The following is a 24,463-nucleotide window of genomic DNA, read 5'->3' as shown; positions in this document are numbered from 1 at the left end:
GGGCTACTGTGACATGGGTCCTGACCTGTGTGAGAGATTGGGGGTGACAGGTAGGATGTGACAGGCTTGGTAATGACCTCTGAAGGAGACAAGCTTTCCCTAGGTTTGCAGAGCGCCCACATTTGGGGAACTGGGGGGATGAGGAGAAACTGAACAGGCAGCAGAGCCGCACCATGCTGGCCTCATGCATGTTTATCCCGTGAAATGTGTTCAGTGCCCTCAGGGAAGGAGCCTGTTCCAGTCCCCACACCAGAGACGCTAACAGCCATGCCAGCACTCGAACCCTGCCCTGCTGTACAGCGTGAGCTCTCAGCCACAGCTCTATTCTGTACCTTTTAGCAGAACAGGGAGGGCAGAGCTTCCTGGAAATGAGAGTGAGCAACAAGATGGAAGATGTCACAGGCTCAACTTGTCACAATTCCACATCTTTGGGGTGGGAGGGCATGAGCGCCCAGACTGCAGAGAGGAGGGAGACACAGACAGCAGCTACAGAGTGGAAGGAAGGAGTTCACAGGGGACCCGGAGCACTGAGGAGCAGGGAGCTCAGCAGAGCAGGGCTGCACACTCGGGCATGCACGGGGCTGCCACGGACAAGCATGCTCTGCACATGCACACTGCTCAGGGGCCTGCACACCCTGACAGCCCCCGCTCACTCTGGGCAGGGCCTTCACAGCCCCAAAGCCTCCTCCACCGTCTGTCGAATCTGAATCTCATTATAGCCTTTCAGCCATTCCCTGGTGAAGGTTTTGAGGTTCAGAGATGCTACAGGAATTAACAGGAGGCAAAACAGTGTTGTCGAGGCCTCTGAGTCTGCAGGAAGGACATCTGCCCTCCCTGGGCTCCCCAGGAGCCTGTCCTCTTGGTGTGTGTGGGGGGAGTAGCTTCTTGTCCCCTTTTCTGCCTGTCTCTGGCTGTGCACAAGGCAAGAGTTGGTGACAGTTTGCTGGCTTTAGGGGAAAGGACCAAGCATGTGGGCATTGGGCCCTTTGGGTTCCCTTTGGCTCCTGCCCACCCTGTGCCTTCCTGCCTGCAGTGGGACAGGACTCATAGTGTGACCTTGTTCAGGGAAAGAGAGTCAGCTTCTGGTCTCACTACCTGACCCTCTGTCTCTCACTGATGGGTCTAGGCTGGGATGGGAGGGAAGGAGGACTGGTCCCTTCCTCAGGTCACAAAGATGGATTCCCCTGCCTTCCCCCCGGCAGCTCAGTTCCGGCAGAGGAATAGAAAGAGCTTATCCCAGCCCCAGGCCAAGAGCAGCTCTGGAGGGGTGGGTGGGATCCCAGGGCAGGGTCTCTGAGCGTGGTTTCTCCGCCCAAAAAGTAAATGAACAGCTGAAGCTCAAGGTGCTGGGACAGGACTCCATTGTGGTCACCTTCACATCCTTGAATGAGACAGTGACGCTCACTGTGTCAGCCAGAAATTGTCCCCATGGGATGGCACACGAAAAGCGGGTAAGGCACAGCAGCTGACTCCCCATGCTCCCACTCCCACCCCAGGTCTTGCTACCTCTCCCACCCCACCCAGACCCCTGTGTCCCTCACCGCATCATTTGCTGCCGGGCCTTAGTTCTGCCTCCCTGCGCTCTTAGTGTCTGCTGGGGTTCTGCAGTGGGAGGCTGCAGAACCCCTTGTGGACTGCCATGATCAGAGACCGGGTGAGCACCCGGACCAAGAAGCCTGGAAAATGCAGCTTCAGCATGGCTCGCCAAGGCCCTCGAGGTTCCCCCAGTCTCCCCAACTCAGTTCTTCTCTGGGTTGGGTTTATTCTCAGAGCTTCTCCCCACTGGGGGCAAGATGACCAGAACCGCACATCCTAGACTCTCTAGCAGGGTGCCAGCATCCGCCTCCCTCACACAAGGCCCTGAGCTCCATCTTGAGCCCCGCACCACAGAGAGGAAGGAGGTGGAGAAGGAGGAGAACCAAGATGTTCCTGTGGGCTTGCCTGGGAGGCGAGACCCACCCCAGGTAGCACCCAGGCCGGGATGAGGGGAAGCACTGTCCTGAGGGAGCCTCAGGCACAGAGAGGTGTGATGGGACAGGAAAGCCACCAGTGCATCCCTCTACCCTCTTGCCTGGCCAGGTTGGGCTCCCCCTCCCTTGCTCAGCCTCAGCTGCCCAGCCTCCATTCACCACTTCTTCATACGACTTGGTCTCCTCACCAAGTTGGGGGCTCCCTGGGTTCCTCCCAACACCTGCTGCCCGGGCCAGCAAAGGATGGCTTTGGTGATGCATGTCATCCCCCAGGTCCAAGAGGGACCAGTTCTGGGACCTCCCGTACACATGCAAGTCCCCTGCACAAAATGACACCAGTCTGCCTTTTAGCCCGCAGCCTTCTGGAGTGTGTTTAAATCATCTCTAGATGACTTATAAACATTAATGCAATAGAAATGCCATGTAAATCACTCAGGGAGAAGGAAGAATAAAATATCTGTATGCATCCAATCGAGATGTGATTCTGCCAGGCCGGGGATTTAGCTCAGTGACACCACACTTGCCTCGCAAGTGCAAGGTCCTGAGTTCAATCACCAGTACCAAAAAATGGAATTCTAAAACCATATGTGATTCTGCCTGCATAAGTTCAATCTGAGGGTGTAGCCCCACAGGATGGAGCCCAACTGCTTTCTAGTGTTCCTAGTGGAGACTGGAAATACAGTTCTTCACTCCACTGGGTCTCCACGGATCCTCCCGGAGCTGGTGCAAGTCACCATCGTGGAAGGAGCTGGAGAAGGTGCAGAGGACACAGTCCCCATGTCTTGAGGGCCCCAGAGAAATGTCCCCAAGTGTGCTTTGTGGGATGTGCTCCAGGGAGCAGAAGTAGAGGCCACACCTCCAGCTAGCCCAGGGCTGCTCCCACATGCACAGTGCACGGCAGAATTGTGAGCAGCACCCTTCCCTCTCCAAGGATTCCTGGCCCATTTGATAAACTAAGCTGAGCAGGAGGATCCAGACCTGGAACATCTACCCGAGCCTGCCCTAATCTTGGGGAGCCTCTGGTCTGGAAGGGTCGTGAAGACATTTGGCCAGGACTGCATAGTGACACAGGGACACAGGAGTACGCATCAGGACATCAGAGCAGACACAGGAGGAAACACTGTGTGTTCTTGGAGGAAAGCCTTAAATCTGCTTTTCCAGGTGCTTTCTCTAGCACACTTAACCTACATCGATTCATTCACTCAACCCAGAGACATTCCTCCTGACTACAGCAAGCCAGGGTGGCTGCCAGGGAGCCAGAGACAAAGCCATGCTCTCTCCAGGCTCTAGATGCTCTCCACAAGGAAAGGCCAAAAGCTTTCACAGCATAATCCAGCCTAACCAGTGAGGTGTGGCAGTCAGAGGGGTATGCAGGGGTTGTGGGGATGAGGAGAGAACGCGTTCCAGAAGGGATCTCCCAGGACACCAGGACATGCGATGCTGAGGGTTCAACCAACACTGCTTCTACAAAGGGAATGATAACCGTGGGCTGGAGCCAGGTGTAGGGGTAAGCACTTGGTGGGTGTGTATGGAGCCCTAGGTTCCACCCCCAGGACCAGGAAGAAAGGGGAGAGACAGAGAGAGCAGGTAGCTGCATTCATCCCACCCCCTGGCTCCATCTTCTTGTTATAAAGGTCACTGTCAAGGACACACTATGTGAGGTCACGCTTCTGCACTGCCTGAAAACCATTAACAGGTAGAAAGAAAACATGAGCTTTTTTTTCCTGTTCAGAGGCAGTTGGGGCCAGGGATTTAGCTCAGTGTTTCCACCCCCTGCCTCACAAGCGCAAGGTCCCGAGTTCGATCTCCGATACAAAAAAAAAAACCCCAAAACTAAAAACCAAAAACCAAACAGGTGGTTAACTTCAGGAAACTCCATTCTCATCAAATTGCAGTCAGGCTCTGCTCTCCAGCAGTCTCTGGCTGGGGGCTCTGAAGTGTAGAATGCAGCTGAGGACCAGAATGTGTGCATTAGAGACCCCTGAACAGCGAAAAGTCACCCAAAGTCTCTGCCACGCATACTCTCCTAGCCAGGGAAGCCCCTCTGCCTCAAGCCTGGTGCACCTCTCCTTAGTGTGGCTTCAGCCAGCTAGAACCCAAGTCCTGAGCTGTGCTGTCACCTACAGGGCTGCTGAGCTGGGGACAGTGTGAGGTCCAGACCCAAGCAGAGTCGGACTCCGAGAAGATGCAGCCTCTCAAAGGCTCAGGGACAGAAGGGCATGGAACGTCCTCATCATGGCCTATTTTTATTTCATGCTGAAATGGTCATATTTTTATACCCTGGGCTAAATAAACATAGAATCAGAAGTAATTCCACCTTTCCAAAACATTTCTCATGTGGCTGCTAAATGTTTACAAGCAGCTCATGTTATACTCCTATGCTACTGTGCTGGCGTCCAGCGTGGGTGTCTACCACAGTAGGTTCGTGAAGGCCCGGGGGCAGGAGGAGGCTGAGATGTTGTTAAAATGACACAATAACTCAGAAAGCATAACTGCCTTGGGGTTTAACACAGGGATGAGCAGACCAGTATGTTAACACCGCCTTGGCGAATAGCACCACGTTAGGAAGGGCACCACGTTAAGGAAGGGGGCAGCATGGGTCAAAGCAGCCTCTGCATGAGACACAGGGTCTATGCTGTCCCACAGACCAGGACTTCCACCTGGAGGACCAGGAAAAATGACTCCATGTTACAGTGTCTTGTAGCAACAGCACTGCCGGATGCTGACCCTGACTGCCCGAATCAGGGTCCTGGGATATTTATACATGAAATCCTGAGGCTCCAACGATTGGTGCATTTTAGATCTTGGAACCCTGAGAGTTGTCACCACCCCACCCCAGGAAGAGGGGGCCTAGGCCAGGCTCTTCCCTGGCCGGACCTCGGTTTCCCTTTATGTGTAAACATGTGGAAAGCCACTTTAACACACTCTAATTCTGGTGCTTTTATAATCTTTTCAAGCCTGTCGTGTGTGTGCTGCTTTGGGGCTAGTTCCACAAAATCTCTGGACACCTATGACAGCCGGGGCAGAGCAGTCGCTTCCTCCTGCAGAGTCTCCATCACTAGGAAGCGTGTGAAATGGTTTCCCGAGTGCTGTCTTCCTGGAAAAGCCACCCATCATAGTGACAGGCAGAGTGGCTGCCCAGCTTTTACAGCTGGGGGCCCTGGCTCCTCACTGAGGTCGTCCATCACAGCAGTGCCTCAATGTCAATGCTTTATTAGCCCAGAGCCACTCAAATCCTTTTCAGAAGCAGGCTGGGTATAAATTACAAATAAATAAATGAAGTTAGCCAGGAGCAGTGGCTGGAGCCAGCCATCAAAGGCAACGGGCTTTCCTGTTAGCTCGGTGTCCTTTATGAAGCCTCTGCAGGGGAGGAAGGTCATGTGGCCAACATTGGCCTTCCCAGAAAATCTGTCCTCTGCCCACCCAGCCTCTCCACTGAGGCCTGAATCCCACCCATACTCTGCATCACGTGGGACTGCTAAAAGCACCAACCACCCTTGAGGAGGCTCGGGCTGCGTCAGCGTTGGGGAAGATGTGTCCTGTGTACCCTCCAATACCGCATGAGGGAGGCTGGCAGGACACACTCCCAGGGGTTTCAGGACTGGAAAATTATTTTAAAATTTTTTGGTTTATTTCTGAGTCAGAGTCTTGCTATGTATCCCAGCCTGGCCTCGAACTTGAGGTGATCCTCTTGCCTCAGCCTCTTGAGTGCTAAGATTACAGGCGTGCCACCACACCTGTCTGGGACAGCATTTATGGAGCACTTTCTGCATGAACAGAGACCATGCAGGACTCAGCCTCCTCTGGAGCCTGCAGTCCAGTGGGGAGACTACTCTGACGCTTGGGTGCTTGGAGGGCATTCAGGGAAGGGGACAGCACACATCCTGCCCAGCAAGTGCCAACCCCTCACCTCCCATCTTGCCCCCAGGTGGCCCACAGAATCAGCACTGATGACAAGGTGTCCAAGATGAGCCGCACCCTGGCTGAGATCAAGAAGCGGTTCCAGAAGACAGCGTCTCAGTTCATGAACTCCGTGCTGCTGGCAGCAGGTGAGGCCCAAGGGCCAGAGACTCAGTGATAGCCACAGTGTCCCAGGTCTTCCTGCCCATCTGCGCCTGGGCACCCAGGCATCCCCACCATGGATGGGGTCTTGGGCCCCGCTCTGAGGGACTGAGGGGTGAACCTGGTCAACTTCTGTTTCTGAGCTCTCTTGTGTCTCTGTCTCCATGTGGCTACCTTTTCGTGTCCCTCTGTGCCCCTCTCCCATATCTCTGTCACCTCTCAATGTCATCTCCCATGTGGTCCAGTGTCCATGTGCAACCCCGTTTCTTTCTCCCTCAGAGAAAGGCAGTCTCAGGACCCTTGCACATCTGTTGGGGCTCCCAGTTCTCACAGCTGATGGGAAGGCAACAGGGGGATCTCTACCCCTTCTCCCCTGGCTGGGCTTACAGAGCTTTGGTGCCCCCTGGCCTTTCCAGGGAGCTTGTCCTTTCCCTGTCTTCTCTGCTGGGAGCCACCCTAGCCTTCCATAGCAGAAGGGGTCACAACTCCTCTGGCCCATGGCTCCCTGCACCTCTATGGTTACAAACCTTGATACCCAACACAGGACCCATTTCCTTCCTGCCAGAGCCCTGCCCTGGGCTGCCTCTGCCTGCCCAGAGCCTCGCTCTGCAGGAATGAGAGGGCCACTGCCTCAGGAACTGTCTGGTCTGAGAGGGAGTCAGGGAAGACAGAAATCAACCCAGCACAGCACGGCAGAAAAAGAGGATGGCATTGCACTGCAGGGACAGGAACCAATATTTTTGGGAAGAGCTAGGACTTCCGGTGGAGCCAGTACTTCTAGCTCCAGGGTCAGACAGCAAGCAGAGAGGACACAGAGCGTCCACAGGGAGGGAGTTGAGGCCGGGTCTGGGTGAGTGTGTTTCGTGAGCAGCGTCCTGTGTTAGTCCAGTGGTCACAGAGCCACCCAGCAGGGCTGGTGAGGGCAGGAGGGCCCTGCGGCTACAGGATGGGACAACAGAGTCTTCTGTTCCAGGTCTCTTCACTATAGAGTATCCCACTGTGCGGGAGGAGGCTGAATTTGCCCAGGCCAGGCTGAGACCTGGCACCACAGCTGAGCGCACCCCAAAGCTGAGCTTGCACCCCAGGGAACCCCTTCCCCACTTCCAGTCGGGCCAACCGGGCTCTGTGATGGAGGACTCTGTCCCTGAGCAGGCTGTGTCTGTGCCCACCAGCCCCATCCAGAAGAAGACGCTCAGAGTCCATGCCAAAGCCACAGCCACCTCTAGGTTGGCCTCATCCTTCACTTCCTCCACAGTGCAGGCTCTATGGTGGGCAGCGGCATGGACAGGACAGGGACAGACGGCTTGAGTCCTGGGGTGGGGAAATAGGGGATGAACATATGAACAAAGGGAATGATTTTAGACCATGATCAGGGGTGGGAAGAAAACATCAGAGTCATGTGTCAGCACAGGGCCTGGCGGTCAAGCTTCACTGCCTCTCCTTTTACGGACAAGCCAAGAATGGTTTTAACATTTGTAAGCACTTGGGGGAGGGTCAAAAGAATATTTTATGACACATGAGATGATAGGAAATTTACACCAGACGTGGTGGTGCATGCATGTAATTCCAGCACTCAGGAGGCTGAGGCAGGAGGAGCGCCACCAGTGTGAGGCCAGCCTGGGCCACAAGGTGAGACCCTGTCTAAGAAAACAAAAAAAAAAAAAGAAAAGAAATGATAGGCAATTCAATTGTCAGAGTCTGTCTATAAACTTTATGGGAACATAGCCACAGCCATCATTTGCACCCCCACATCTGCTTCCCAGGGCAGTGGCAATGGCCACTGTCCAGCAATGGGGACAAAGGCACATGGCCTCCAGGGCCCTCCTCTCTGGGAAATGCTGGCTGACCCCCAGGACAGAGGACAGGCAGGGAACTGTGTGGGCCACAGCTAGCAAAGGCCTCAGGGAGACTTTACATCCAGGGCAGGAGGGTGCAAAGCAGGTGGCCACAGATTGGTGCAAGAGGACACAGGGGTGCAAAGGTAGCAACCGGGCATGTATGTGAGACCAGTGAGGAGGGTGCAGCACAAGGAAGGAGCCCAGGGTGGTGACCAGTCATGCAGTGCCACGGGAAGCCATTCCATAACATGTTTTGTTTTGGCTTTTTTTTTTTTAAACTGTATATTTTATTTATTTATTTAGGTTTTTTTCTTTTCTTTTGGGGGGGGGTACCGGGGATGGAACTCAGGACCTTGCGCTTTCGAGGCAGGCACCGGAACCACTGAGCTAAATCCCCGGCCCCTTGTTTTGGCTTTTTGAGACAGGGTCTCCCTGTGCAGTCCAGACTGGCTTTGCACTCAACTATGTAGCCCAGGCCTAAAACTCAAGGCAACCCTCCCGCCTCAGCCTCCCAAGTGCTGGGATGACAGGCTTGTGCCACCATGTCCAACTGTTCCATAACTTAATAGAAGTGACCTCAGCTGATTGTTTTTTAATTTAAAAAGCTTAAAAATATATTCTTATACTTTAACTTTTTACAAACAAAATGCACACAGAAAAATGAACAAATTCTAGGTCACAGCTCTCTGAACATCACAGAGCGAACACAGAACCACTGAGTCAAATCAGGGTGTCACCAGTCCCTTGGGAGCCCCCTCTTCCACCCCTCACTCTCTCCACCTCCCCCTCCTCCCCAGACGGACGTTTCTAGCCCACAGTGCTGGGGGTTTTCAGTGGATCTGTTGGCTGTGTCCCCTTGGCATGCAGCAGCCCCGCTCAGCATGGTGACCATGTCATCTCTGCTGCACACTGTGTTCCTTCCGTAGCTGTGGTGTCACTGCACCAGGAGTCACACTGTGTTCTGAACCCATGGCTATAGGCTGTTTCTGGTGTGGGCGATGGCAGCCCTGCATGGCCCTTCCTGACCTTTGAGCATGTAGGGTGTCATGTGGCCATCACAGACCATGTCCAGCCTCTTGTACAGACACCACGGGGTGTCAGCTCTGCCCCTCCAGCATCACTCCACATCCTCACCTGGATTAACCATCCAATGACCACCATTTGGTAGGGTGAATTGTTTTCTTAATGATCAAATGTGGTTTCATTTGCATTTTCCTGATGATTGCAGTGGCTGAACACTTTCTGGCTTGTCCATTGGCCATTTGGGACATTCTCTTTTGTAAAGTGCCTCTTCAATTCTCTGGTCCATTTTTTTTCTATTGGGTTCCTTATCTTTTCTTCATTTATTTGTAGCAGTTCTGTATACTTTGTGGACATAATGTTTTCATCACTTATACATGTTGAAAAATAGTCCTTTCAATTTTACTCTGGTGATGGTGTCTACTGATGAACAGAAGTTGCTAAATGCCAATGTCCAAGTTGAAATCTTTTTCTGTATAATTGAGATTTTTTAAAGTCCTGTTTATGGACTTCCCCTAGTCAAACAGCACAATGACATTCTCTAATGTCACTTTCTACTAGCCTCAGTACTAATTTTCACATTTATTGCCATCCTCCATCTAGAAATTATCTTTGCATATGAGATGAAGTAGGGGCCCAGTTTTAATTTTTCCTATATGTATCTAATTGATCTATCATTAAAGTTTACAATTATCCTTCAGCTCTTATAAACTAAGGGGCTATCTATGTATAAATCAAAGGTCATTTTCTGGACTGCCTATTTTGTTCGCTTTGGTCCAATCAAATTGTCTTAATGATTACTTTACGATATACAGCAGAGTATCCCAATTTTGAGAATTTAAAATTGTTTTGTTATTAGCCTTTTAATTTTCCATGTAATTTTCAGAATCAGCCTGTAAACATTAAAAAAATGTCCTGGGACTAGGGTCTGGGATTTAGCTCAGTGGCAATGTGGCTGCCTCGCAAGCATAAGGTCCTGAGTTCAGTCCCTGGCATCAGAAAAAAAAATGTCCTGGGATTTCATATGGCTTGTTAACATCATTGGAATAGGTTAACCTAAGAACATGGGGTATCTTGTCATTTATTTAGATCTTCTTTAACCTCACTATAGTATTTTGTAGTTTTCACTTTAAAAAAAATCTGTATCTGCTGTAAAGAGTTACTAATCATGTCTTTCATTATGGTCATCATCTCTGTAGTTATCTGAGAAACTATTTCTGATTTGATTTTTTGCTAGACCCTCATTCATCTGCTTTGTTATTTCCATTGTTACCACTTCAGAGAATTCAGGTGGGTGGGGTTAAAATTGTTGCACTTCATTGCTTACTGCATTTGCCTTTGGTGAGCTGGAAGGCTTGGATTGCATCTTACTTCTCATTTTCTATTTTTTTAGTTTAATTCCTGGGTTGATGCTTGTAAATTGCTTATGGCAAGTAGCTTTATCACTAGTATTTAGAACCCTTAGGAAATGACTACTTCTCAAAGATGTCTTCCAGGTGTACCTGGATTTTGGGTTTTGAGTCTGTTGCAAGATCCTACTTCTTCAATTTGTTGGGGATGAGAAGTTACTGCCTATTTGGTCCTGCCCCTGGTTCTTTGGCACTGGGCTACAGTATTGTTTATGACCCTTAGACAATCTCAGTATTGGTATACCAGGAAGAACAACCGATTAGAACAATTATGTCACTTTGGCTATAGTTCAATCAGCAATAACAATAGCATCAAGCATAGCCTAGAAAATGACAAACTGTGGTAACTATTGATTTGCCACTTTTAACTGTATGGACTAGATTTGTGGTTATATAACAAAATCTAAAACAAATCAGAAAATTGCATACAGTAAATATGTCCTCAGTATGGCAATTTTACCCTCGGGAGAAAATTCAAAGGGGGTTAGGGGGGAAAATAGAGAAATAGAAAAAGAGGAAGAGATTAGAAACAAGGCTGGAGGACAAAGGAAGATTACACAAACTTTGGGGAACTGGTGAAGAAGACAGGAGGGAAAGGGAGAAGGAAGAAATAAAAATAGGAACAACACAACAGCAACAAAAAACTAGAAACAATGTTCACACTTATATAAAAACAAGGACAGGGCTGGGGATTTAGCTTAGTGGTTCCACTGATTGCCTCAAAAGCACAAGGTCCTGAGTTTGATCCCCAGTACCAAAAAATAAATAAATAAATAAAATAAAAACAAGGACAATCAAGGAAAAGCAAAACAAAATAAAAACAAGACAAAGGGGGGAAAAGTCCACTTCAAGGTTTTTTCAAGCATTTCTGCTGTCACTGGTAGACAAAGTGGGCACACAGAGTCCAAATCTGTGTTGATAAACCCCAGTAAGCCAGCTGTAGATTTACAGTGGGATAGTGGATAATCCCAGCAAGTCTGCACCTTTAGTACTAAAGCTCAGGCTGTTTTCTGGCTGTGAGGGTGGAACCTGATTTGCTGAGCCTGCAACACTCCGTGTGCCTCCTGCCAGCTTGAACTTGGCTCCCTACTGGCTTGAACTTGGTTCCTTAACCTTCTGCTGACTTGAACTTTGTTCTGCTGTAAGACTAAACAACAGTTACTCCATTTTGTAATAGGGCCCCAACTTGTCTGCTTCTGTTATGGATCACCAGGTAGACATCGAGTTCCAGGGATGTGCTTGTTGTTGTGCCAGGAAGGTCTGTTGTGTGCGCAGTGTTCCGTCATGCTTGCCCAAATCCATATCTGAATATGTTATCTTAAGGACAATCTGTAAAAGGTCTGTTTTATCTCTCTCCTCTGCTTTTGTATTTCTGCTTGCCAACTTCCCCTGCGACCCCCTATAAAAACAGCCTCGGACTCTGAGCCAGTGGACTCTCTAAGCTACTTTGCTTTGGGAGTGCTGTCTGGCCAGACTAATAAAGGTCTGTTTTACTTTCCAACTTGTCCAGTGTGTTCCCTCCCAGGTGATCTTTGCTGTAGTCAGCTCCTCAGAGCGTTTGGTAAGACCCACGGTCTTACACTGCCTCACCCTGGTGGGGCCAGCCTGCAGCTGCTCTTAGTTCTGAGCTCAATTGGCCCCTCTCCAAGATGGCTACCAGCCAATTGCCCTCTCTTGGGGTACATCTGAGCCCAAATAACTCACCAGCCACTGCAGACTGCTGTATCCACTGCTCTGTTCCACTGGTGCATTTCTCCATGGAGGCCTCTGAGTTCACCAGTGGTCATCATGCATGTGTAGGTTTGAGCCGCCCTTCCCACACAGTGAGTCAGGGCTCAGGAAGAAAGTGCCACTTGCTCCCTCCTCCTTCTGCATCCAAGTCATTCTCTTCACTCTCCCCATGGACTTCAATTCTTGCTTTAGATCCTTGCTGGGTCCTGGCAACCCACTTCCTTCCTTCTTCTCCACCTCACATTGCTATATTCTAGCATCTGGACACCAAAGGTTGGACAGGTGCTGTTCACCACTCTCGCATCTCAAAATACCCTTGTTTCAAAGTCTTTTTAGCCAGTAAGTTGAATAATATATTAGGTACAGGCACAGTGGTGCATATTTGAAATCCTAGTACTTGAGGAGACTAAGGTAGAAAGATTGCAAGTTGAAGCCCAGCCTGGATAATTTAGTGATTTGCAGAGGCCCTGAGTCAAAACTTAAAATTAAAAAGGGCTGAAGATGTAACTCAATGTCAGTATTCTGTAGTTTTCAGCATAGAGATCTGGTATGTCTTTCGTTAGAGGTTTTTTTTTCTAGAGCACTTAATAGTTTTGGTGCTATTATAAATTGTGTTTTTATTTTTATTTTTGATTTTGTTGCTGAATATAGAAAACTAATTGGTTTTACCTCAATTTAAATTTATTTTTAATTTACTTGTAGTGAAATTTACTTTTTGATGTATAAGTCTGAGTTTAGACAGGTGAATAAAGAGGTGTCCCCAACAGCATGGCAAAGATCACACTCTTCCTCCCTGCCCAAGAAAGAAATTCTCTTCCATAGCCATGCCATAGCCTTCATTGCAGTCCCTGGCAAGTGCTTTTCTGCTCTCTGTAGCTATAGTTTTGCATTTTCCATGATGTACTATCAGTGGAACTATATGGAGCCTTTTGAATATGCTTCTTCACTCAGCACAATGCATGCAGACCCATCCCCATGTGCACACCCCAGCCATCCTCTTCCATTCATTGCTGAGTAGAATTATGTTTGGGGGACCCCAGCAGCACCCTCCCATCCAGAAATTCACTAGGACCCATGAGACTCAGCATGCCATTCTCATGGATGAGGTTTATGACATTCAAGGACATGCGATGTGCAGGATCAGCAAGGGGAAAACACAGCTCAACTCAAGAAAACCACGGGTGAGGGGCACCAGCCATGTGGCTTTCTCCAGTGTGGACGTTGCAGTACCTGCACGTACTCTGTCCAGGAGCCTCCTAAACACTCGCCCCAGGGTGATCAGCAGAGGCCAGTCACCTACACACTGTCTGCCTGATAGCCACTGAGATTCTAGATGACTAGAAGGAAGGCAGGGTGTGGCACACAGCACGTTGCAGGCACAGTCTAGGTACAGAGCAGGTTCTGACTCAAGTGCCCGGTTCCCAGGCACCAGGTGTAGGCCAGCCTGGTCAGCAAATCTCATCCTTCTTCTTTTTGGTACCAGGGATTGAACTCAGGACCTTGCATTTTCAAGGCAGGCACCGGAACCATTGAGCTAAATCCCCAGCCCCTAAGTCTCATCCTTCTAATGTTGTCTCTTCTGCATGTTGCACATGTGAACAGGCAGGATTTCCTTTATCCATTCAACCACTATACAACATTTGCATTCTTCTCATTTTTTGGTGATTTTTTTGTTTGTTTGTTAAGGCCACGTTTTATTTGCTGATTAATGGACAAAAGGCAATGTAATTTATTTTCAAGTATTTTCTTGAAAGTCTGTGCTCATAAAAATCATGAAAAATTGGAAAGACTGTTAAATCACTGAAATTTTAAATATATCTTACACAATCTTGTTTGTACAAAAATACAAGTTAAATATAAACATAAAGCAATCATGATAATTTTATGAAAATCTTTTATGTGGTCTTTAGTTATATATAAAATTTTCTTGGTTCTGTTACTTGTGAAAAGATCAATACCAGATTGAGTTACTATCTATTGGCAAAGGGCCCTAAAAAGCTTACTTTAACATTAATCTTTCACAATGGTTATGTGTTGCCTAATTTGAGATCACCTAAACACTGGAAACAAACCAAAAAAAGGGCAGTTATGTCCATAAGCCAGCAAATAATTTAGCTGTAATGTATCATAAAACAAAGAAAGCCCACACAGCTGTACAATAAACATTATGTACTACATACTCTCACTCGGGTGCACATGCGCACATGCACCCACTCATAGGGCAAACCCTAATGAGGCACTGCTTCCAGTTCTATATTCAGCTGTGCATTCTTTCTTACTTCATCAAATGAATAGCTTTCGGTCACCTTTCCATTCCTGAAGACAGTAGGGAGAAGATCCTGACCATATTCCTCAAGGTCTCCTTTTCCTTCCTCAAGTGTAACAAAATTCCCTGCTGGTGTCCTATGTAATGATAACCGGCCCTTTTTGGACCTTTTGTTGGGATCAGCAACTGGGTCCTTGAAGACATTAATCCCAAGGCCATTGGTGACAACATAGCTACACTTGAAGGAACAATTCAGGAGATCTCTGGTTAACTTCTGCAGCAAAGCTCCACCAGAACTAAAGGCAACATTTTCAATGCTCCACTTTTTTTGTTTCATGCCTTCTACAATCTCTTGTAGGGTATTAATATCTACTCCATCCCCTTGAATAACTCTAAGATAAGGTGGCAGCAACTTGTAGCCTTTTGAGTTCTCAGTAACAGGAAATTTCTTACCTAAAATATCTAAAACCTTTAATACAGTATCAAGAGGATTTCCAGAATCAGGTCTGATTATTAGTGGTGCCTCAGTACTTCTTGACAATATTAAATGTCTTAGATCTTCACCCCATATTTTCTCACACGCATTATAAATGTCATAGCTATCCCTGACCACAGATACAGGCACTGATGAAAACTGTGTTACTATATGTTCAGAAGCATCTTTTTCATGTTCTTTCCCCCAAGCTGTTATTGTACTATGTTCTGCTGCTGGAACAGAATAGTCTGGAACAGGATCTTTTGTGCCATAGTATTTTCTAATTAGAGCAATTCCCACTACTGTATCTGTTCCTTTGAAGTTAACCAAATGAGCAGATGCCCCTATGCCAACAGTCTCTTGGGAAGAGACTCCTCTGTAGCCAAAATCATGTAACTTGTATTCCAGACCATCTAAGTTATCAGAAGTTTGTAACAAATATTTGGCCAAAATTTTCTTCTGCTCTTCAGAATTTGCAGCCACTGTGATTGGTTACCAGGATTGAACAAGAATAGTCCCTCGAAAAATGCCAGGGAAGGAGAGAAATAACTATCAGACACAGTGATCCTGCACATCACATTTCCTTCCATAGTCCAACAAAATCAGTTTAAATTATACTCTTAACAAAATCACTCCCCTTTTCTCATCTTTTTTTTTTTTTTTTCCGGTACCGGGGATCAAACTTGGGTCCTTGCGCTTGCGCAGCAGGTGGTGAAACCACTGAGCTAAATTCCCTGCCCTCACTCTCACTCCCCTTTTAAAAAGATGGCTCAATCCAATTTGTAAGCCAGTAGCTCTCTGGATCAGTGTTTCCTACTGTGAAGAGAACATTTCCTCTGGGAATGACAGAGCCCTCCGGATCGGCCTTTACTTCTATAGGGAGATGCCCATCATATTTCTCAAGAATGTAGTTCTATCCCTTTTCATTAAAGACATCATCCTGGAAATGTTCTTTGTACACCTCTTTGGCTTCCTGGATTTTCTCTTTGGTCACAACCTCACTTTTGGAGTTTTCAGTCTTCTTTTCACGGCATTCAAAGTAGGAATAAACTTTGCTTGTGTTGGGTGGATATTGTTTATAGTGAGTAACCTTGTAGGAGTCGGTGGCCAGGAGGATGTTGAACTCGGCTTCTGCTGAAGCGTTCATCTCGGCCGGGCCGGAGTGGAGGGGCCGCGCGCCGCAAGATCCCCCGGCGCGCCCGCCCAGAATCATGACGCGGCGGCGGCTCGGGCGCTCAAGGTCTGGAGCTGCCGCCCCGCCCACACGGAGGCAGGGGGCGGGGCGCGATCGCGAGTGCCAGTTTTTGATGATTATAAAGAAAGCTACTATCAATATTGTCGAGCAGGTTTCCATCTTAACATAGGTGGTCACTTCACTAAGCCCAGTACTTAAGTGCCACATTGCCGGGTCATATGGTTAAGGCCTGCATCACAGCTCCTCAAGCGGCTGTGCCGTCACTCATTCCTGCCACACGTCTGAACACTCCAGTTGTTTCAGCTTTTGGTTACCACCTAGGTGGTATTTGGAGTCTTTTTATGGCCTTATTTACCATTTTCATGCTGTTGTTTTTTGTTTTTTGTTTTTGTTTTTTCTGGTGATGTCTCCACCAGGCCTTGTGTGTATTTTCTAATTGGGTCATTTCCTCGTCGTGTTTCCACATGTTATCCTGGATGTAAGCCCTCTGTCAGACTTGTGACTTGAAACATCTTCTCCCGGGCCCTGCCTTAACTTCTCATCCTCTGAGCAGTGTATTTTCAGGACACTGTTTATTTCCACGAAGATCAGTTTATAATTTTTTCCCTTTTCTGGATTGTACTTTGGTGTCATGTTGAAAAAAAAACCCAATGCCTTCTCCTATGGAGAAGATTTTGCCACCAGGGGACATTTGACTTTTGTTTGGAGCCTTTTTTCCTCCTAGTTTCCTTTCCTTTTTTTTCCTTGATTTTCTTGGAGCACATCTGAGAAGTCTTTCCAGTGAGTTCAGTACCCAGTTTTCTTCAGGGGCAGCTCCTGTTAATCTCATTTCCCATGAACGGGTCAGACTTTCTTGTTTCTTTGCATGCCTCATAATTTCTTCTTCAAAACTGAACATTTAGAATATTATAGTAACTCTGGAAGTCAGATTCTCTTTCTTTAGGGCTTGTTCTGCTTAGTGTAGTTTATAGTTGTTTAATGACTTTTCCAGGCAATTTTACAAAGTTTAATTTTTAGTTTTTTTTTCTTTTGGGGACAGAGTCTTGCTCTATAGTCCAGACCAGCCTTGAACTTGAGATCTTCCTGTCTCAGCCTCAGAGTGCTGGGATTATAGACATGTTCACCATGCCTATCTTGTAAAGACTATCTTTAAAGACTGTTCTATGTTGTGTGTAGTGACTGGAGTCTCTGGCAGTTGATTTAGTGGAGAATTAGTTATCTGACAAGAGATTGCCTAGAGCTAACACAGGGGAAACTGCCTATGCCTGCAGCCTGGCTGCAGGGGTTCGTGTGCAGTGCTTTGGACCGGCCAGAGCAGAAGCTCAGTGTCCACACCTGGTATTTAGAACCGTCAGCACACAGGAGCCTTGCAGAGCCTTGGCGCCATCCTCAGCCCCTTCCTGGCCAGAGTTTTTATCTGGTTGTTGCCGGGCTGTTTTCCTGGGCACAAAGAGGCTATGTCTAGGATCTGTGTTTTATGTGCTTCCAACAACAGTTTCCTGGGGCTGCTGCATCCTGAGAAGGTTCAAAGGTGGGTAGAAGGAAGCTAAGCCCCAAGCTGACCCCTTGGGGACCCCAGACAGGTCAGTCACACTGCCATTCCTTGAGGCAAGGATCCACGGGCCTGATGGGGCTGTCATCCCATGGATGCCCAGGGCTAGAGGGAGGAAGCTCAAACACCAGTGTTCTCTCAACCAATCCAGCACTGTCTTTCTCAAGCATTCCCGTGTCTAAGGCTTGCAGTAGAGTCCCAGCACCAATAAAAAGCAGCCTAAGGACAGGTGAGGGAGCCAGCCCCAGACCCCTGAGGAAGCACCTAGGAGTGGGGTGGCAGGAAGGTCAGGGTGGTGGGCAGTGGAGTCTGTCTCTGCCTGAGGGTGGGGGGCTGGGCATGGGTGAGTGGAGGGAGAAAGGAGGATCCAAGGGGGTGGGTGAGTGGGTAGCATGTTACCCCTTTGCATCCAGGGAAACTGAGGCTGGGGAGGTCAGGACCCACCCCCATGGCTGGTGCCCACTCAACTGCATTTTTCTCACAGGGGGAAGACCCCTGAGGCACACAGCCCCCTGCAGTGGGTGGCTGCACCCTCTGAATGTCCGCTGGTGCTGCGCAAACTGCTGCGCAGGGAGGACCTGTGCCCGGGCTGCAGGTGCGTGGTGAAGGTGCCACTGGTGTCCGATCTGGAGTTGGAGTACTTCCTGTCGACACCCCGCAACCCCAGCCAGGTGCTGGTGTTCGGGATCTTCTCAAGCCAGACCCCAATGGGTACCACACAGCTGCAGTGGCTGCTGGACATGCTCTACAGGCACGGGCAGCAGGGCCACGGCTCACTCTGCATCCAGGTGGGTGAGGGCCAGGGCAGGTGGGGCCCAAGGTGCTACATAGTCAAGGGGGCGCCACTCTTGGGTCCCTGGGTTCCCAGGACCTTTGCTTACCCTCCTGCTGTCTATAACACCTCCCCTGTCTTCTCCCAACTCCTCCTCCTGTGCTGGGATGAATGTCACCACATCTGGCCCTCAGGACAAAACCAGGAGCTTCCTTCTGCTCATCCAGAGTGCACGCACAGTTTGGGCTTTTTGTGTGCTTGGCCATTGAGAGCAGAGATCATGTTCAGAGCTCAGAAAATGTTTGGAGACCATTGCTGGCAGGATATGATACATGCTGCAGCTCAACATGTGCTGCCACATGCCCAGGGTTGCGGGGAGGTGCATGTCCGTGGCAGGGCAGCAGCCTGTGTGCAGGTGGATGGGGAGCAGGGCCACTGGAGGAGCCAGTCACTGCAGGCAAAGTGGAGGGGTCTTAGGCTGCATAGTTGGGGCACATGGATCCCCTCCCCTTCTACCTCCTCACCTCTGCAGAGTCACTCCTGACCCAGCCTCATCATCCCCAGTGTTAGTGCAGGTTGAAGGCTGGCCCAGACCCACCCTGAGTGGAGCAGAGGCTCCACCTAGGCTTGTGAGCAGGTGTCCACAGGGAAACGGTCCCTTCCTTTTCACCTCTTGAGACCAATCCTCCCTTTGCCCTGCTGCAGGGTTCTGAGTGTGTGCCCTTGGGTGGGGTTCATACCCACCTTCAGACTGGGGGCTCAGCCAGGACCTCTGCTTAGTTGAGTGAGTGTTTCTCAAGAACCTGTGCTGTGGCTGACCATGTAGACAGATAGGATCCCGACCCAGTGGGAGCTGAGTCATCACTCAGCTCATTTGATGACAGTCCCCAGAGAGCAGGGTAGGGCCTTTAGGACAGGGCAGGGTGGGGCTGGGCAGTTAGGGCAAGGCCTGGAGGGTTCAGGGGTAGGGTAGGCCTGGGGACATGCATAGGATGGGCACCTTCACGTTGTGGGACAGGAGTGTCTCGTCTCGGAGCCCCAGGCCCAGCTCGTGGTGACTCTGGCAGTCATCTCATGGTGGCCTCTTTCAAATGAGGGCTCAGAGGGGGTACCAGGGTGCATCTGGTAGCGTGGTGTCACCAGCCCTGCCTCTCTCGCCAGTGCCAGCACGACCCATACCGCCTGCTGCAGTATGACCTGGACAGCCCCCTGCAGCGCCACCCACCCCTGCTGGTGACCAAGTTCACTGTGGCGCTGGGGATGGTCCTGGTGAGCTGGGGGTGGGGACCATGGGTGGGAGGGGCAAGGCCAGTTCTGCCCAGGTCCCCCAGCTCCCCATACAGCCCCTCCTAGGACTCCAGAGGGAGCCCAAGTCTCTGCATCTGTTTCTAAATCCCTTCATGCTGAACTTGGAAAGTCACGATGTCCCTAGTCACCCAGAGTCGTGCACACATCCAGCAGTTATGTTCTGGGCCCTGGCAGGTCCACACCATGCTGGCATTGTGCTTTCCAGCCTTGCAGTCTTTCTATGACACACTTCAGGTCCTGCCTTTTTAATAAAAACAGCACGGGCATTCCCCATGTCCTAATGGTGTGTGACAACTGACTTTAATTCCAGATAGGAGTCTGTCATTTTATCTCTATCCATGCTGCTTTAGTTGAAGATTTAATGTTTTCTTTTCTTCCTTTCCTGCCCTATTTTTCTTTTTTCGTCCTTTCCTCTCTTCTCTTTCCTGTTTCCTTCTTCCATGACACACAATGCTATGGTGAACACCCTTGCTCAGAAATCTTTGTGCAAGGTCTCCAGGATGGGGACCGACATACAGAAGGCAGGGTACTGTGAGCCCTGCATTAGGGCCCTGGCTGTGGGATGGGCTGAGTCCTGCCTGGTGGGTTAGAAGCAGAAGCCCAGACAGTGTGGCGGGTAAGCAGAGCCCTTTGAGCAGGGATGGTCCCGGTGGATTTGTGCAGCATGGCATTGGGGCAGCTTGGCCCAGTGGGGGGACCCTGGGCAGTCGTGCTGCCCTCTGTCCCTGGGACCTGAGCCAGCCTCAGCCATGCTTCCTGGGTAATGGGGACAACAGCACCTCTTCCCCAGCCACCACCAGCCTGCATTCCATGGGCCTGGGAGGCCTGGTACCCCATCCTGGTGAGGCTCAGTGCTCCTGCGTGGTCCTGAGCCACACTGGCCCTCTCATTTCGCTGTCTGTCCATCTGCCAGCAGATGTTCGCTAGGGGGAAGCTGCTCTTGGGAGGCTGTGTTTTGAATGGGTACGGCCTCAGCAAGCAGAATCTGCTGAAACAGATCTTGCAGGCAAGACAGGATTGCAAAATGGGCTACTTCCTGCCAGACAACTACAAATTCAGGTAAGGATGGGAAGGGGGAGCCCCTGGGGCTCCAGGAGAGGGGCGGGAGGGACCAGAGAGGAGTGGTGGCCTCCCCCAAGAGGGCTCTGTTTATTTGGGACACAAGTTTGAAGCAAGGCCTGTCTTGAGGACACAGGGCCCTAGAAGGTATGCACGGGGCTGGTTTCTGCTGGGGACATCATGGAGCCCCAGCTGCACGTCCTCCCACCCACTGCTCCCTGATGCTGTGGTTCTCGGTTCTTGGAGCAGTTGGCACCTGCAGAGGAAGTGCAGCACGGTCCCATCCTGGCCTTGAGCACCTCCTGGCTGGCTGCACACAGTCTGTCATCTCAGCTCTAGAAGAACCACATCCAGGATGAGCCAGGGGCCGCTTTAGGGAAGACCACAGATTTTAGGCACTCAGCAGGACAGTGCCCTGGGAAATGGCTGGGTGAGGGGTCCAGAGATGAGAGCCAGGGCCTGCCCCTTGCATTGTCCAGGTGGCCCTGTGCTGACCCTGAATCCTCTGCTCAGCCTCAGGACGTGGGGTGATGCATCACGCTGTGTAGACGGCACAGCAAACTGCCACACATGTGGAAGCTCTCTGTGCGTAGGCCTGGGCTGCCCTGATGGGCCCCATGGCACTATGTCCTGTACCCCATTCCCACACAGCCTTGTGATTTTCCGTCCTGGCCACTATTGCCACAGGGAGTTGAGTTGGGGTCTGCCAGGCTGCAGGACCCCCTGAGCCTGAGTCCTCCACATAGGTGACCCCACGTGTGGAGGACTAAATGGGATCATGGGACTTGGCCTGGTTAAACCGGGGCAACATCATCCTCTCACTCCATGTCCTGAGATGTTGCCAACCGTGTGTTCACGATTGGGTTATTACTGAATGAGTCTTGGTCCCCCGACTTGAAAGGACATGATGGTATCTTACAGTAGCTCTCAGTAACTTCGGAGAAGAATAGATCACACAGCAGAGAGATGCACACTCCAGCAAGGGATGGCTTTTCAAGAGGGAAAGGGTGGGTCCCTAAAACTTCACCCAGTAGCACCCAGATTCTGGGGGACCCTCTGGGCTATAGCCGGTGGGTCTCAGGGCAGAAAGAGGTCTCTATCAGGAAATGCTGCTCTAGGGGCTCCTGTATCAACCTGGAAACAGTACAGTCATAGCCTGCAGGCAGGAGTGGGGGGGCTGTGTCCCCCAGAGCCTGCTTGTTCACATGCTCAGTAGCCTCCCTGAAGGCCTAGGCTTCCTCCTGACATGGTGGCTAGGTCCCATGGGGCAGGCAGAAGGGTCTTGCCTGCCGGAACATAGCCATTAGATGAGCTGCTAGTCTCTTGGGTCCATGAGACCTGCATCCCATGGCCAGTGAGCACCCAGCTACGGACAGCTGGCAAGGCACCCCAGTGTCATGGCTTGAACAGCAGCTGCTCTGTCTTGGGTGCCAGCAGCTAGAGGCTGGGACGAGGTATGGGCAGCCCCTGCTGTGCATCTCCCACCTCCCAGCCTTGGTCATCCCTTGGCTGGTAGCACATGGGTCCAGGCAGCCCTGGGCATCACGCTGTGACAGGACACAGTCACACAAGATGGGGCCACTCCTCTCCAGGGGATCCTCGTCTCCACCAAGGACATCTGGAGGACTCATCTCAGGTCTTCTGCTAGGTTGGTGAGGGCTAGGACTCCAACCTGAGAACGAACCCACATGGCCACGCTTGGTGACATCACGCGCTCCACTCCTATCTCCCAAGACCCATGTGCATTTCCTGTGCACAGCATGGCCAGCAGGTGGGCAGGTGACCAGACAAGGACACATACGGCCTGAACAAGCAGCAGGCCCTGTGCCCTGTCTCCTGAGCGCCCAGGATGCAGCTGGGCAGCACTGAGCAAGCCAGGTTTCCCTTTCACACTCAGCACTTCCCTCTGTCTCTCTGCAGGGTCCAAGCCCCCACCCTAACCCTGGAGGATTCTTATACTACCAAGGCAGCAGTATCCAGAGACCTGGAAGGCAGCTTCTCGATGGCCCTGGGGGTCAGGGTGCAGAAGGATAGCTCTCCCCAGGCTGAGAGAAGTAGATGTCCACTGTGGCATGGGGTGGCAGGACAGGCAGGGCTCAGGCAGGGTCCACAGAGGCCACTTTGGGGCTGTGGCCTCGGGCCAGCCCTCCCCCAGGCATGGGTCAGTCCCTGGCATCCACTGTTCTATTGGCACAGTGTCCATAGTGTTCCGTGTTCCAGGCTCCCCCTAGAGCTGCAAGGTATTCTGGGTGGTGGAGGCTGGCCCCTTTGTGGATGCTGGAGCAAAACCCTGCAGTCGGAGGGATCCAGGCCACTGGGCCAGCACCATCCCCTAACGTGGAGGTTCAGGGAGATGGTCACATGCTCTGCAAACTACACATCTCAGGAAGACAGAAAAGCAAAACTGCAACAGGCAGAAAGGTTTCAGGTGCCCCAGAACCCCCAGTGGGAACCACACCCAACGGACCCCACCCAGGGAGGGTCCCATCCCCCATCCCCCATCCCCCATCCCCCATCCCCCATCTCACACCCTGCTCCCCAAACCCCCCTCTCTTCGCTTTGGTGCTTAGGTTGCAGGAGCCCGAAATGGACCTGAATCTCAGCAGAGACAGGTGGGGCAGCAAGAAATTGGCCACCTTGAAGAAAGGGGCCATGAAGAAATGATGCCAGCTGATGCCTGCCACCCTGGCCTGCCATCCCCAGGGTCCCCCGGAATAAATGAGCTGCCTTCAGCACCTGGCTGAGGCCTGAAGCACTGCACCCCATGGTGCTGTTGTGGGCGAGTCCTTGGAAACTGTTCCCCAACCCAGGACTCCTGGGTGGCCAGTTGTGATGGGGCCAGGGATTCTTTACTCAAGGAAACGTGGGCTGAGTTCAAGAGCCGGTAGGACAGGACAATGTCCTCCCTCACAGGAATGGGTGGGGTCAGATTCCAGGCAAAAGGAGACAGGAAGAGAGGGGAAAGGAGAGAGAGAGGGAGGGAGGGAGACTTGGAATCTGGGTGTTTTGAGATTGGCTTTTACCTTCTGTCCATTCAGAAACACTTTCTGAATGATACCTGTGCCCAGCAGAGCACTGGGTGTGGCCTGCCTTGTTCCTGTGCTCATGCCTGGTGCTGGGCCTGGTGTCCCATGGTCTGGTCCCTGTCCCCTGTGCATCGTGGTCATAGGACAGTGTCAGCCCCCTTTCAGCAGGCCCCAGCCTGGGGGGCGTGGAGCCTCTACTGGCCCCACACTTGGGGTGCACAGAGAGCTGCAGGGGGGTGGGGACCCCACAGACAATGCCCAAAGGTGTCCTGGGTCCCTCATCCACGGCCCCTATGCAGGGGAGAAGGGGAAAGGGGAGAGGGTGAGGGGCGGAGTCCTGGGTCTTCCCTTCCACCCTGCTGTTCTCCTCCTCTGTGCACAAGGACTTGACACTTTCCCAGGCCCCTCCCTGGGACTAGGCTGGGGGCTTCCTGGTGGAGACAGATGGGTCTCTCGGGGCCTCACTGGTGCTGCTGTGCCCACAGGGAGCCAAGTGGTTCTAAGACCCCTTCCCAGGTCCTCCACATGCAGGGAAAAATGGGTGGTCTGGTGCCCATGGCATCCAGGAAGCAGGGCAACAGCTCCCCATGTCACCAAGGTGGGACAGGGGACAGCCACCCACAAATGGGCTCGGCGTCAAAGGCAATGAAAAGGAGCAGGACACCAGGGGTCCCTTGCATGTGGAAAAGAACAGGAAGCCCCTGCCAGCACAAGTGGCACTGAGCAGGTCCCTGTGCGGAGGTGTGCAGCCCACCTGGTGGAAGGCAAGTTGCTCCGTCC

General features: G+C 51.1%; 1 protein-coding gene and 1 pseudogene across 1 annotated transcript in view; one reads left to right on the top strand and one right to left on the bottom strand.

Moving 5' to 3' along the window:
- The window catches only part of Fam194c (family with sequence similarity 149 member C), a 47,769-nt gene extending 24,252 nt beyond the window's left edge, over positions 1–23,517 (top strand). Inside the window, 7 exon segments of the mRNA XM_087196822.1 lie at positions 1,299–1,451; positions 5,899–6,019; positions 7,006–7,258; positions 18,003–18,306; positions 19,452–19,559; positions 20,515–20,657; positions 23,228–23,517. Of these exon segments, the coding sequence (XP_087052948.1) occupies positions 1,299–1,451; positions 5,899–6,019; positions 7,006–7,258; positions 18,003–18,306; positions 19,452–19,559; positions 20,515–20,657; positions 23,228–23,321 (1,176 nt within the window). The 3' untranslated portion in view covers positions 23,322–23,517.
- LOC106008220 (nicotinamide phosphoribosyltransferase pseudogene) lies at positions 14,244–15,984 on the bottom strand (annotated as a pseudogene).
- Positions 23,518–24,463: the final 946 nt, after the last annotated feature.

Source organism: Heterocephalus glaber, unplaced genomic scaffold (assembly GCF_053883595.1).
Source record: "Heterocephalus glaber isolate CG9 unplaced genomic scaffold, H.glaber_assembly_v1.0 deba00001615, whole genome shotgun sequence".
Taxonomy (NCBI): Eukaryota; Metazoa; Chordata; class Mammalia; order Rodentia; family Bathyergidae; genus Heterocephalus; species Heterocephalus glaber.
Note: the sequence above shows the minus strand (reverse complement) of the source record. Positions and strands in the feature narration are given on the sequence as shown.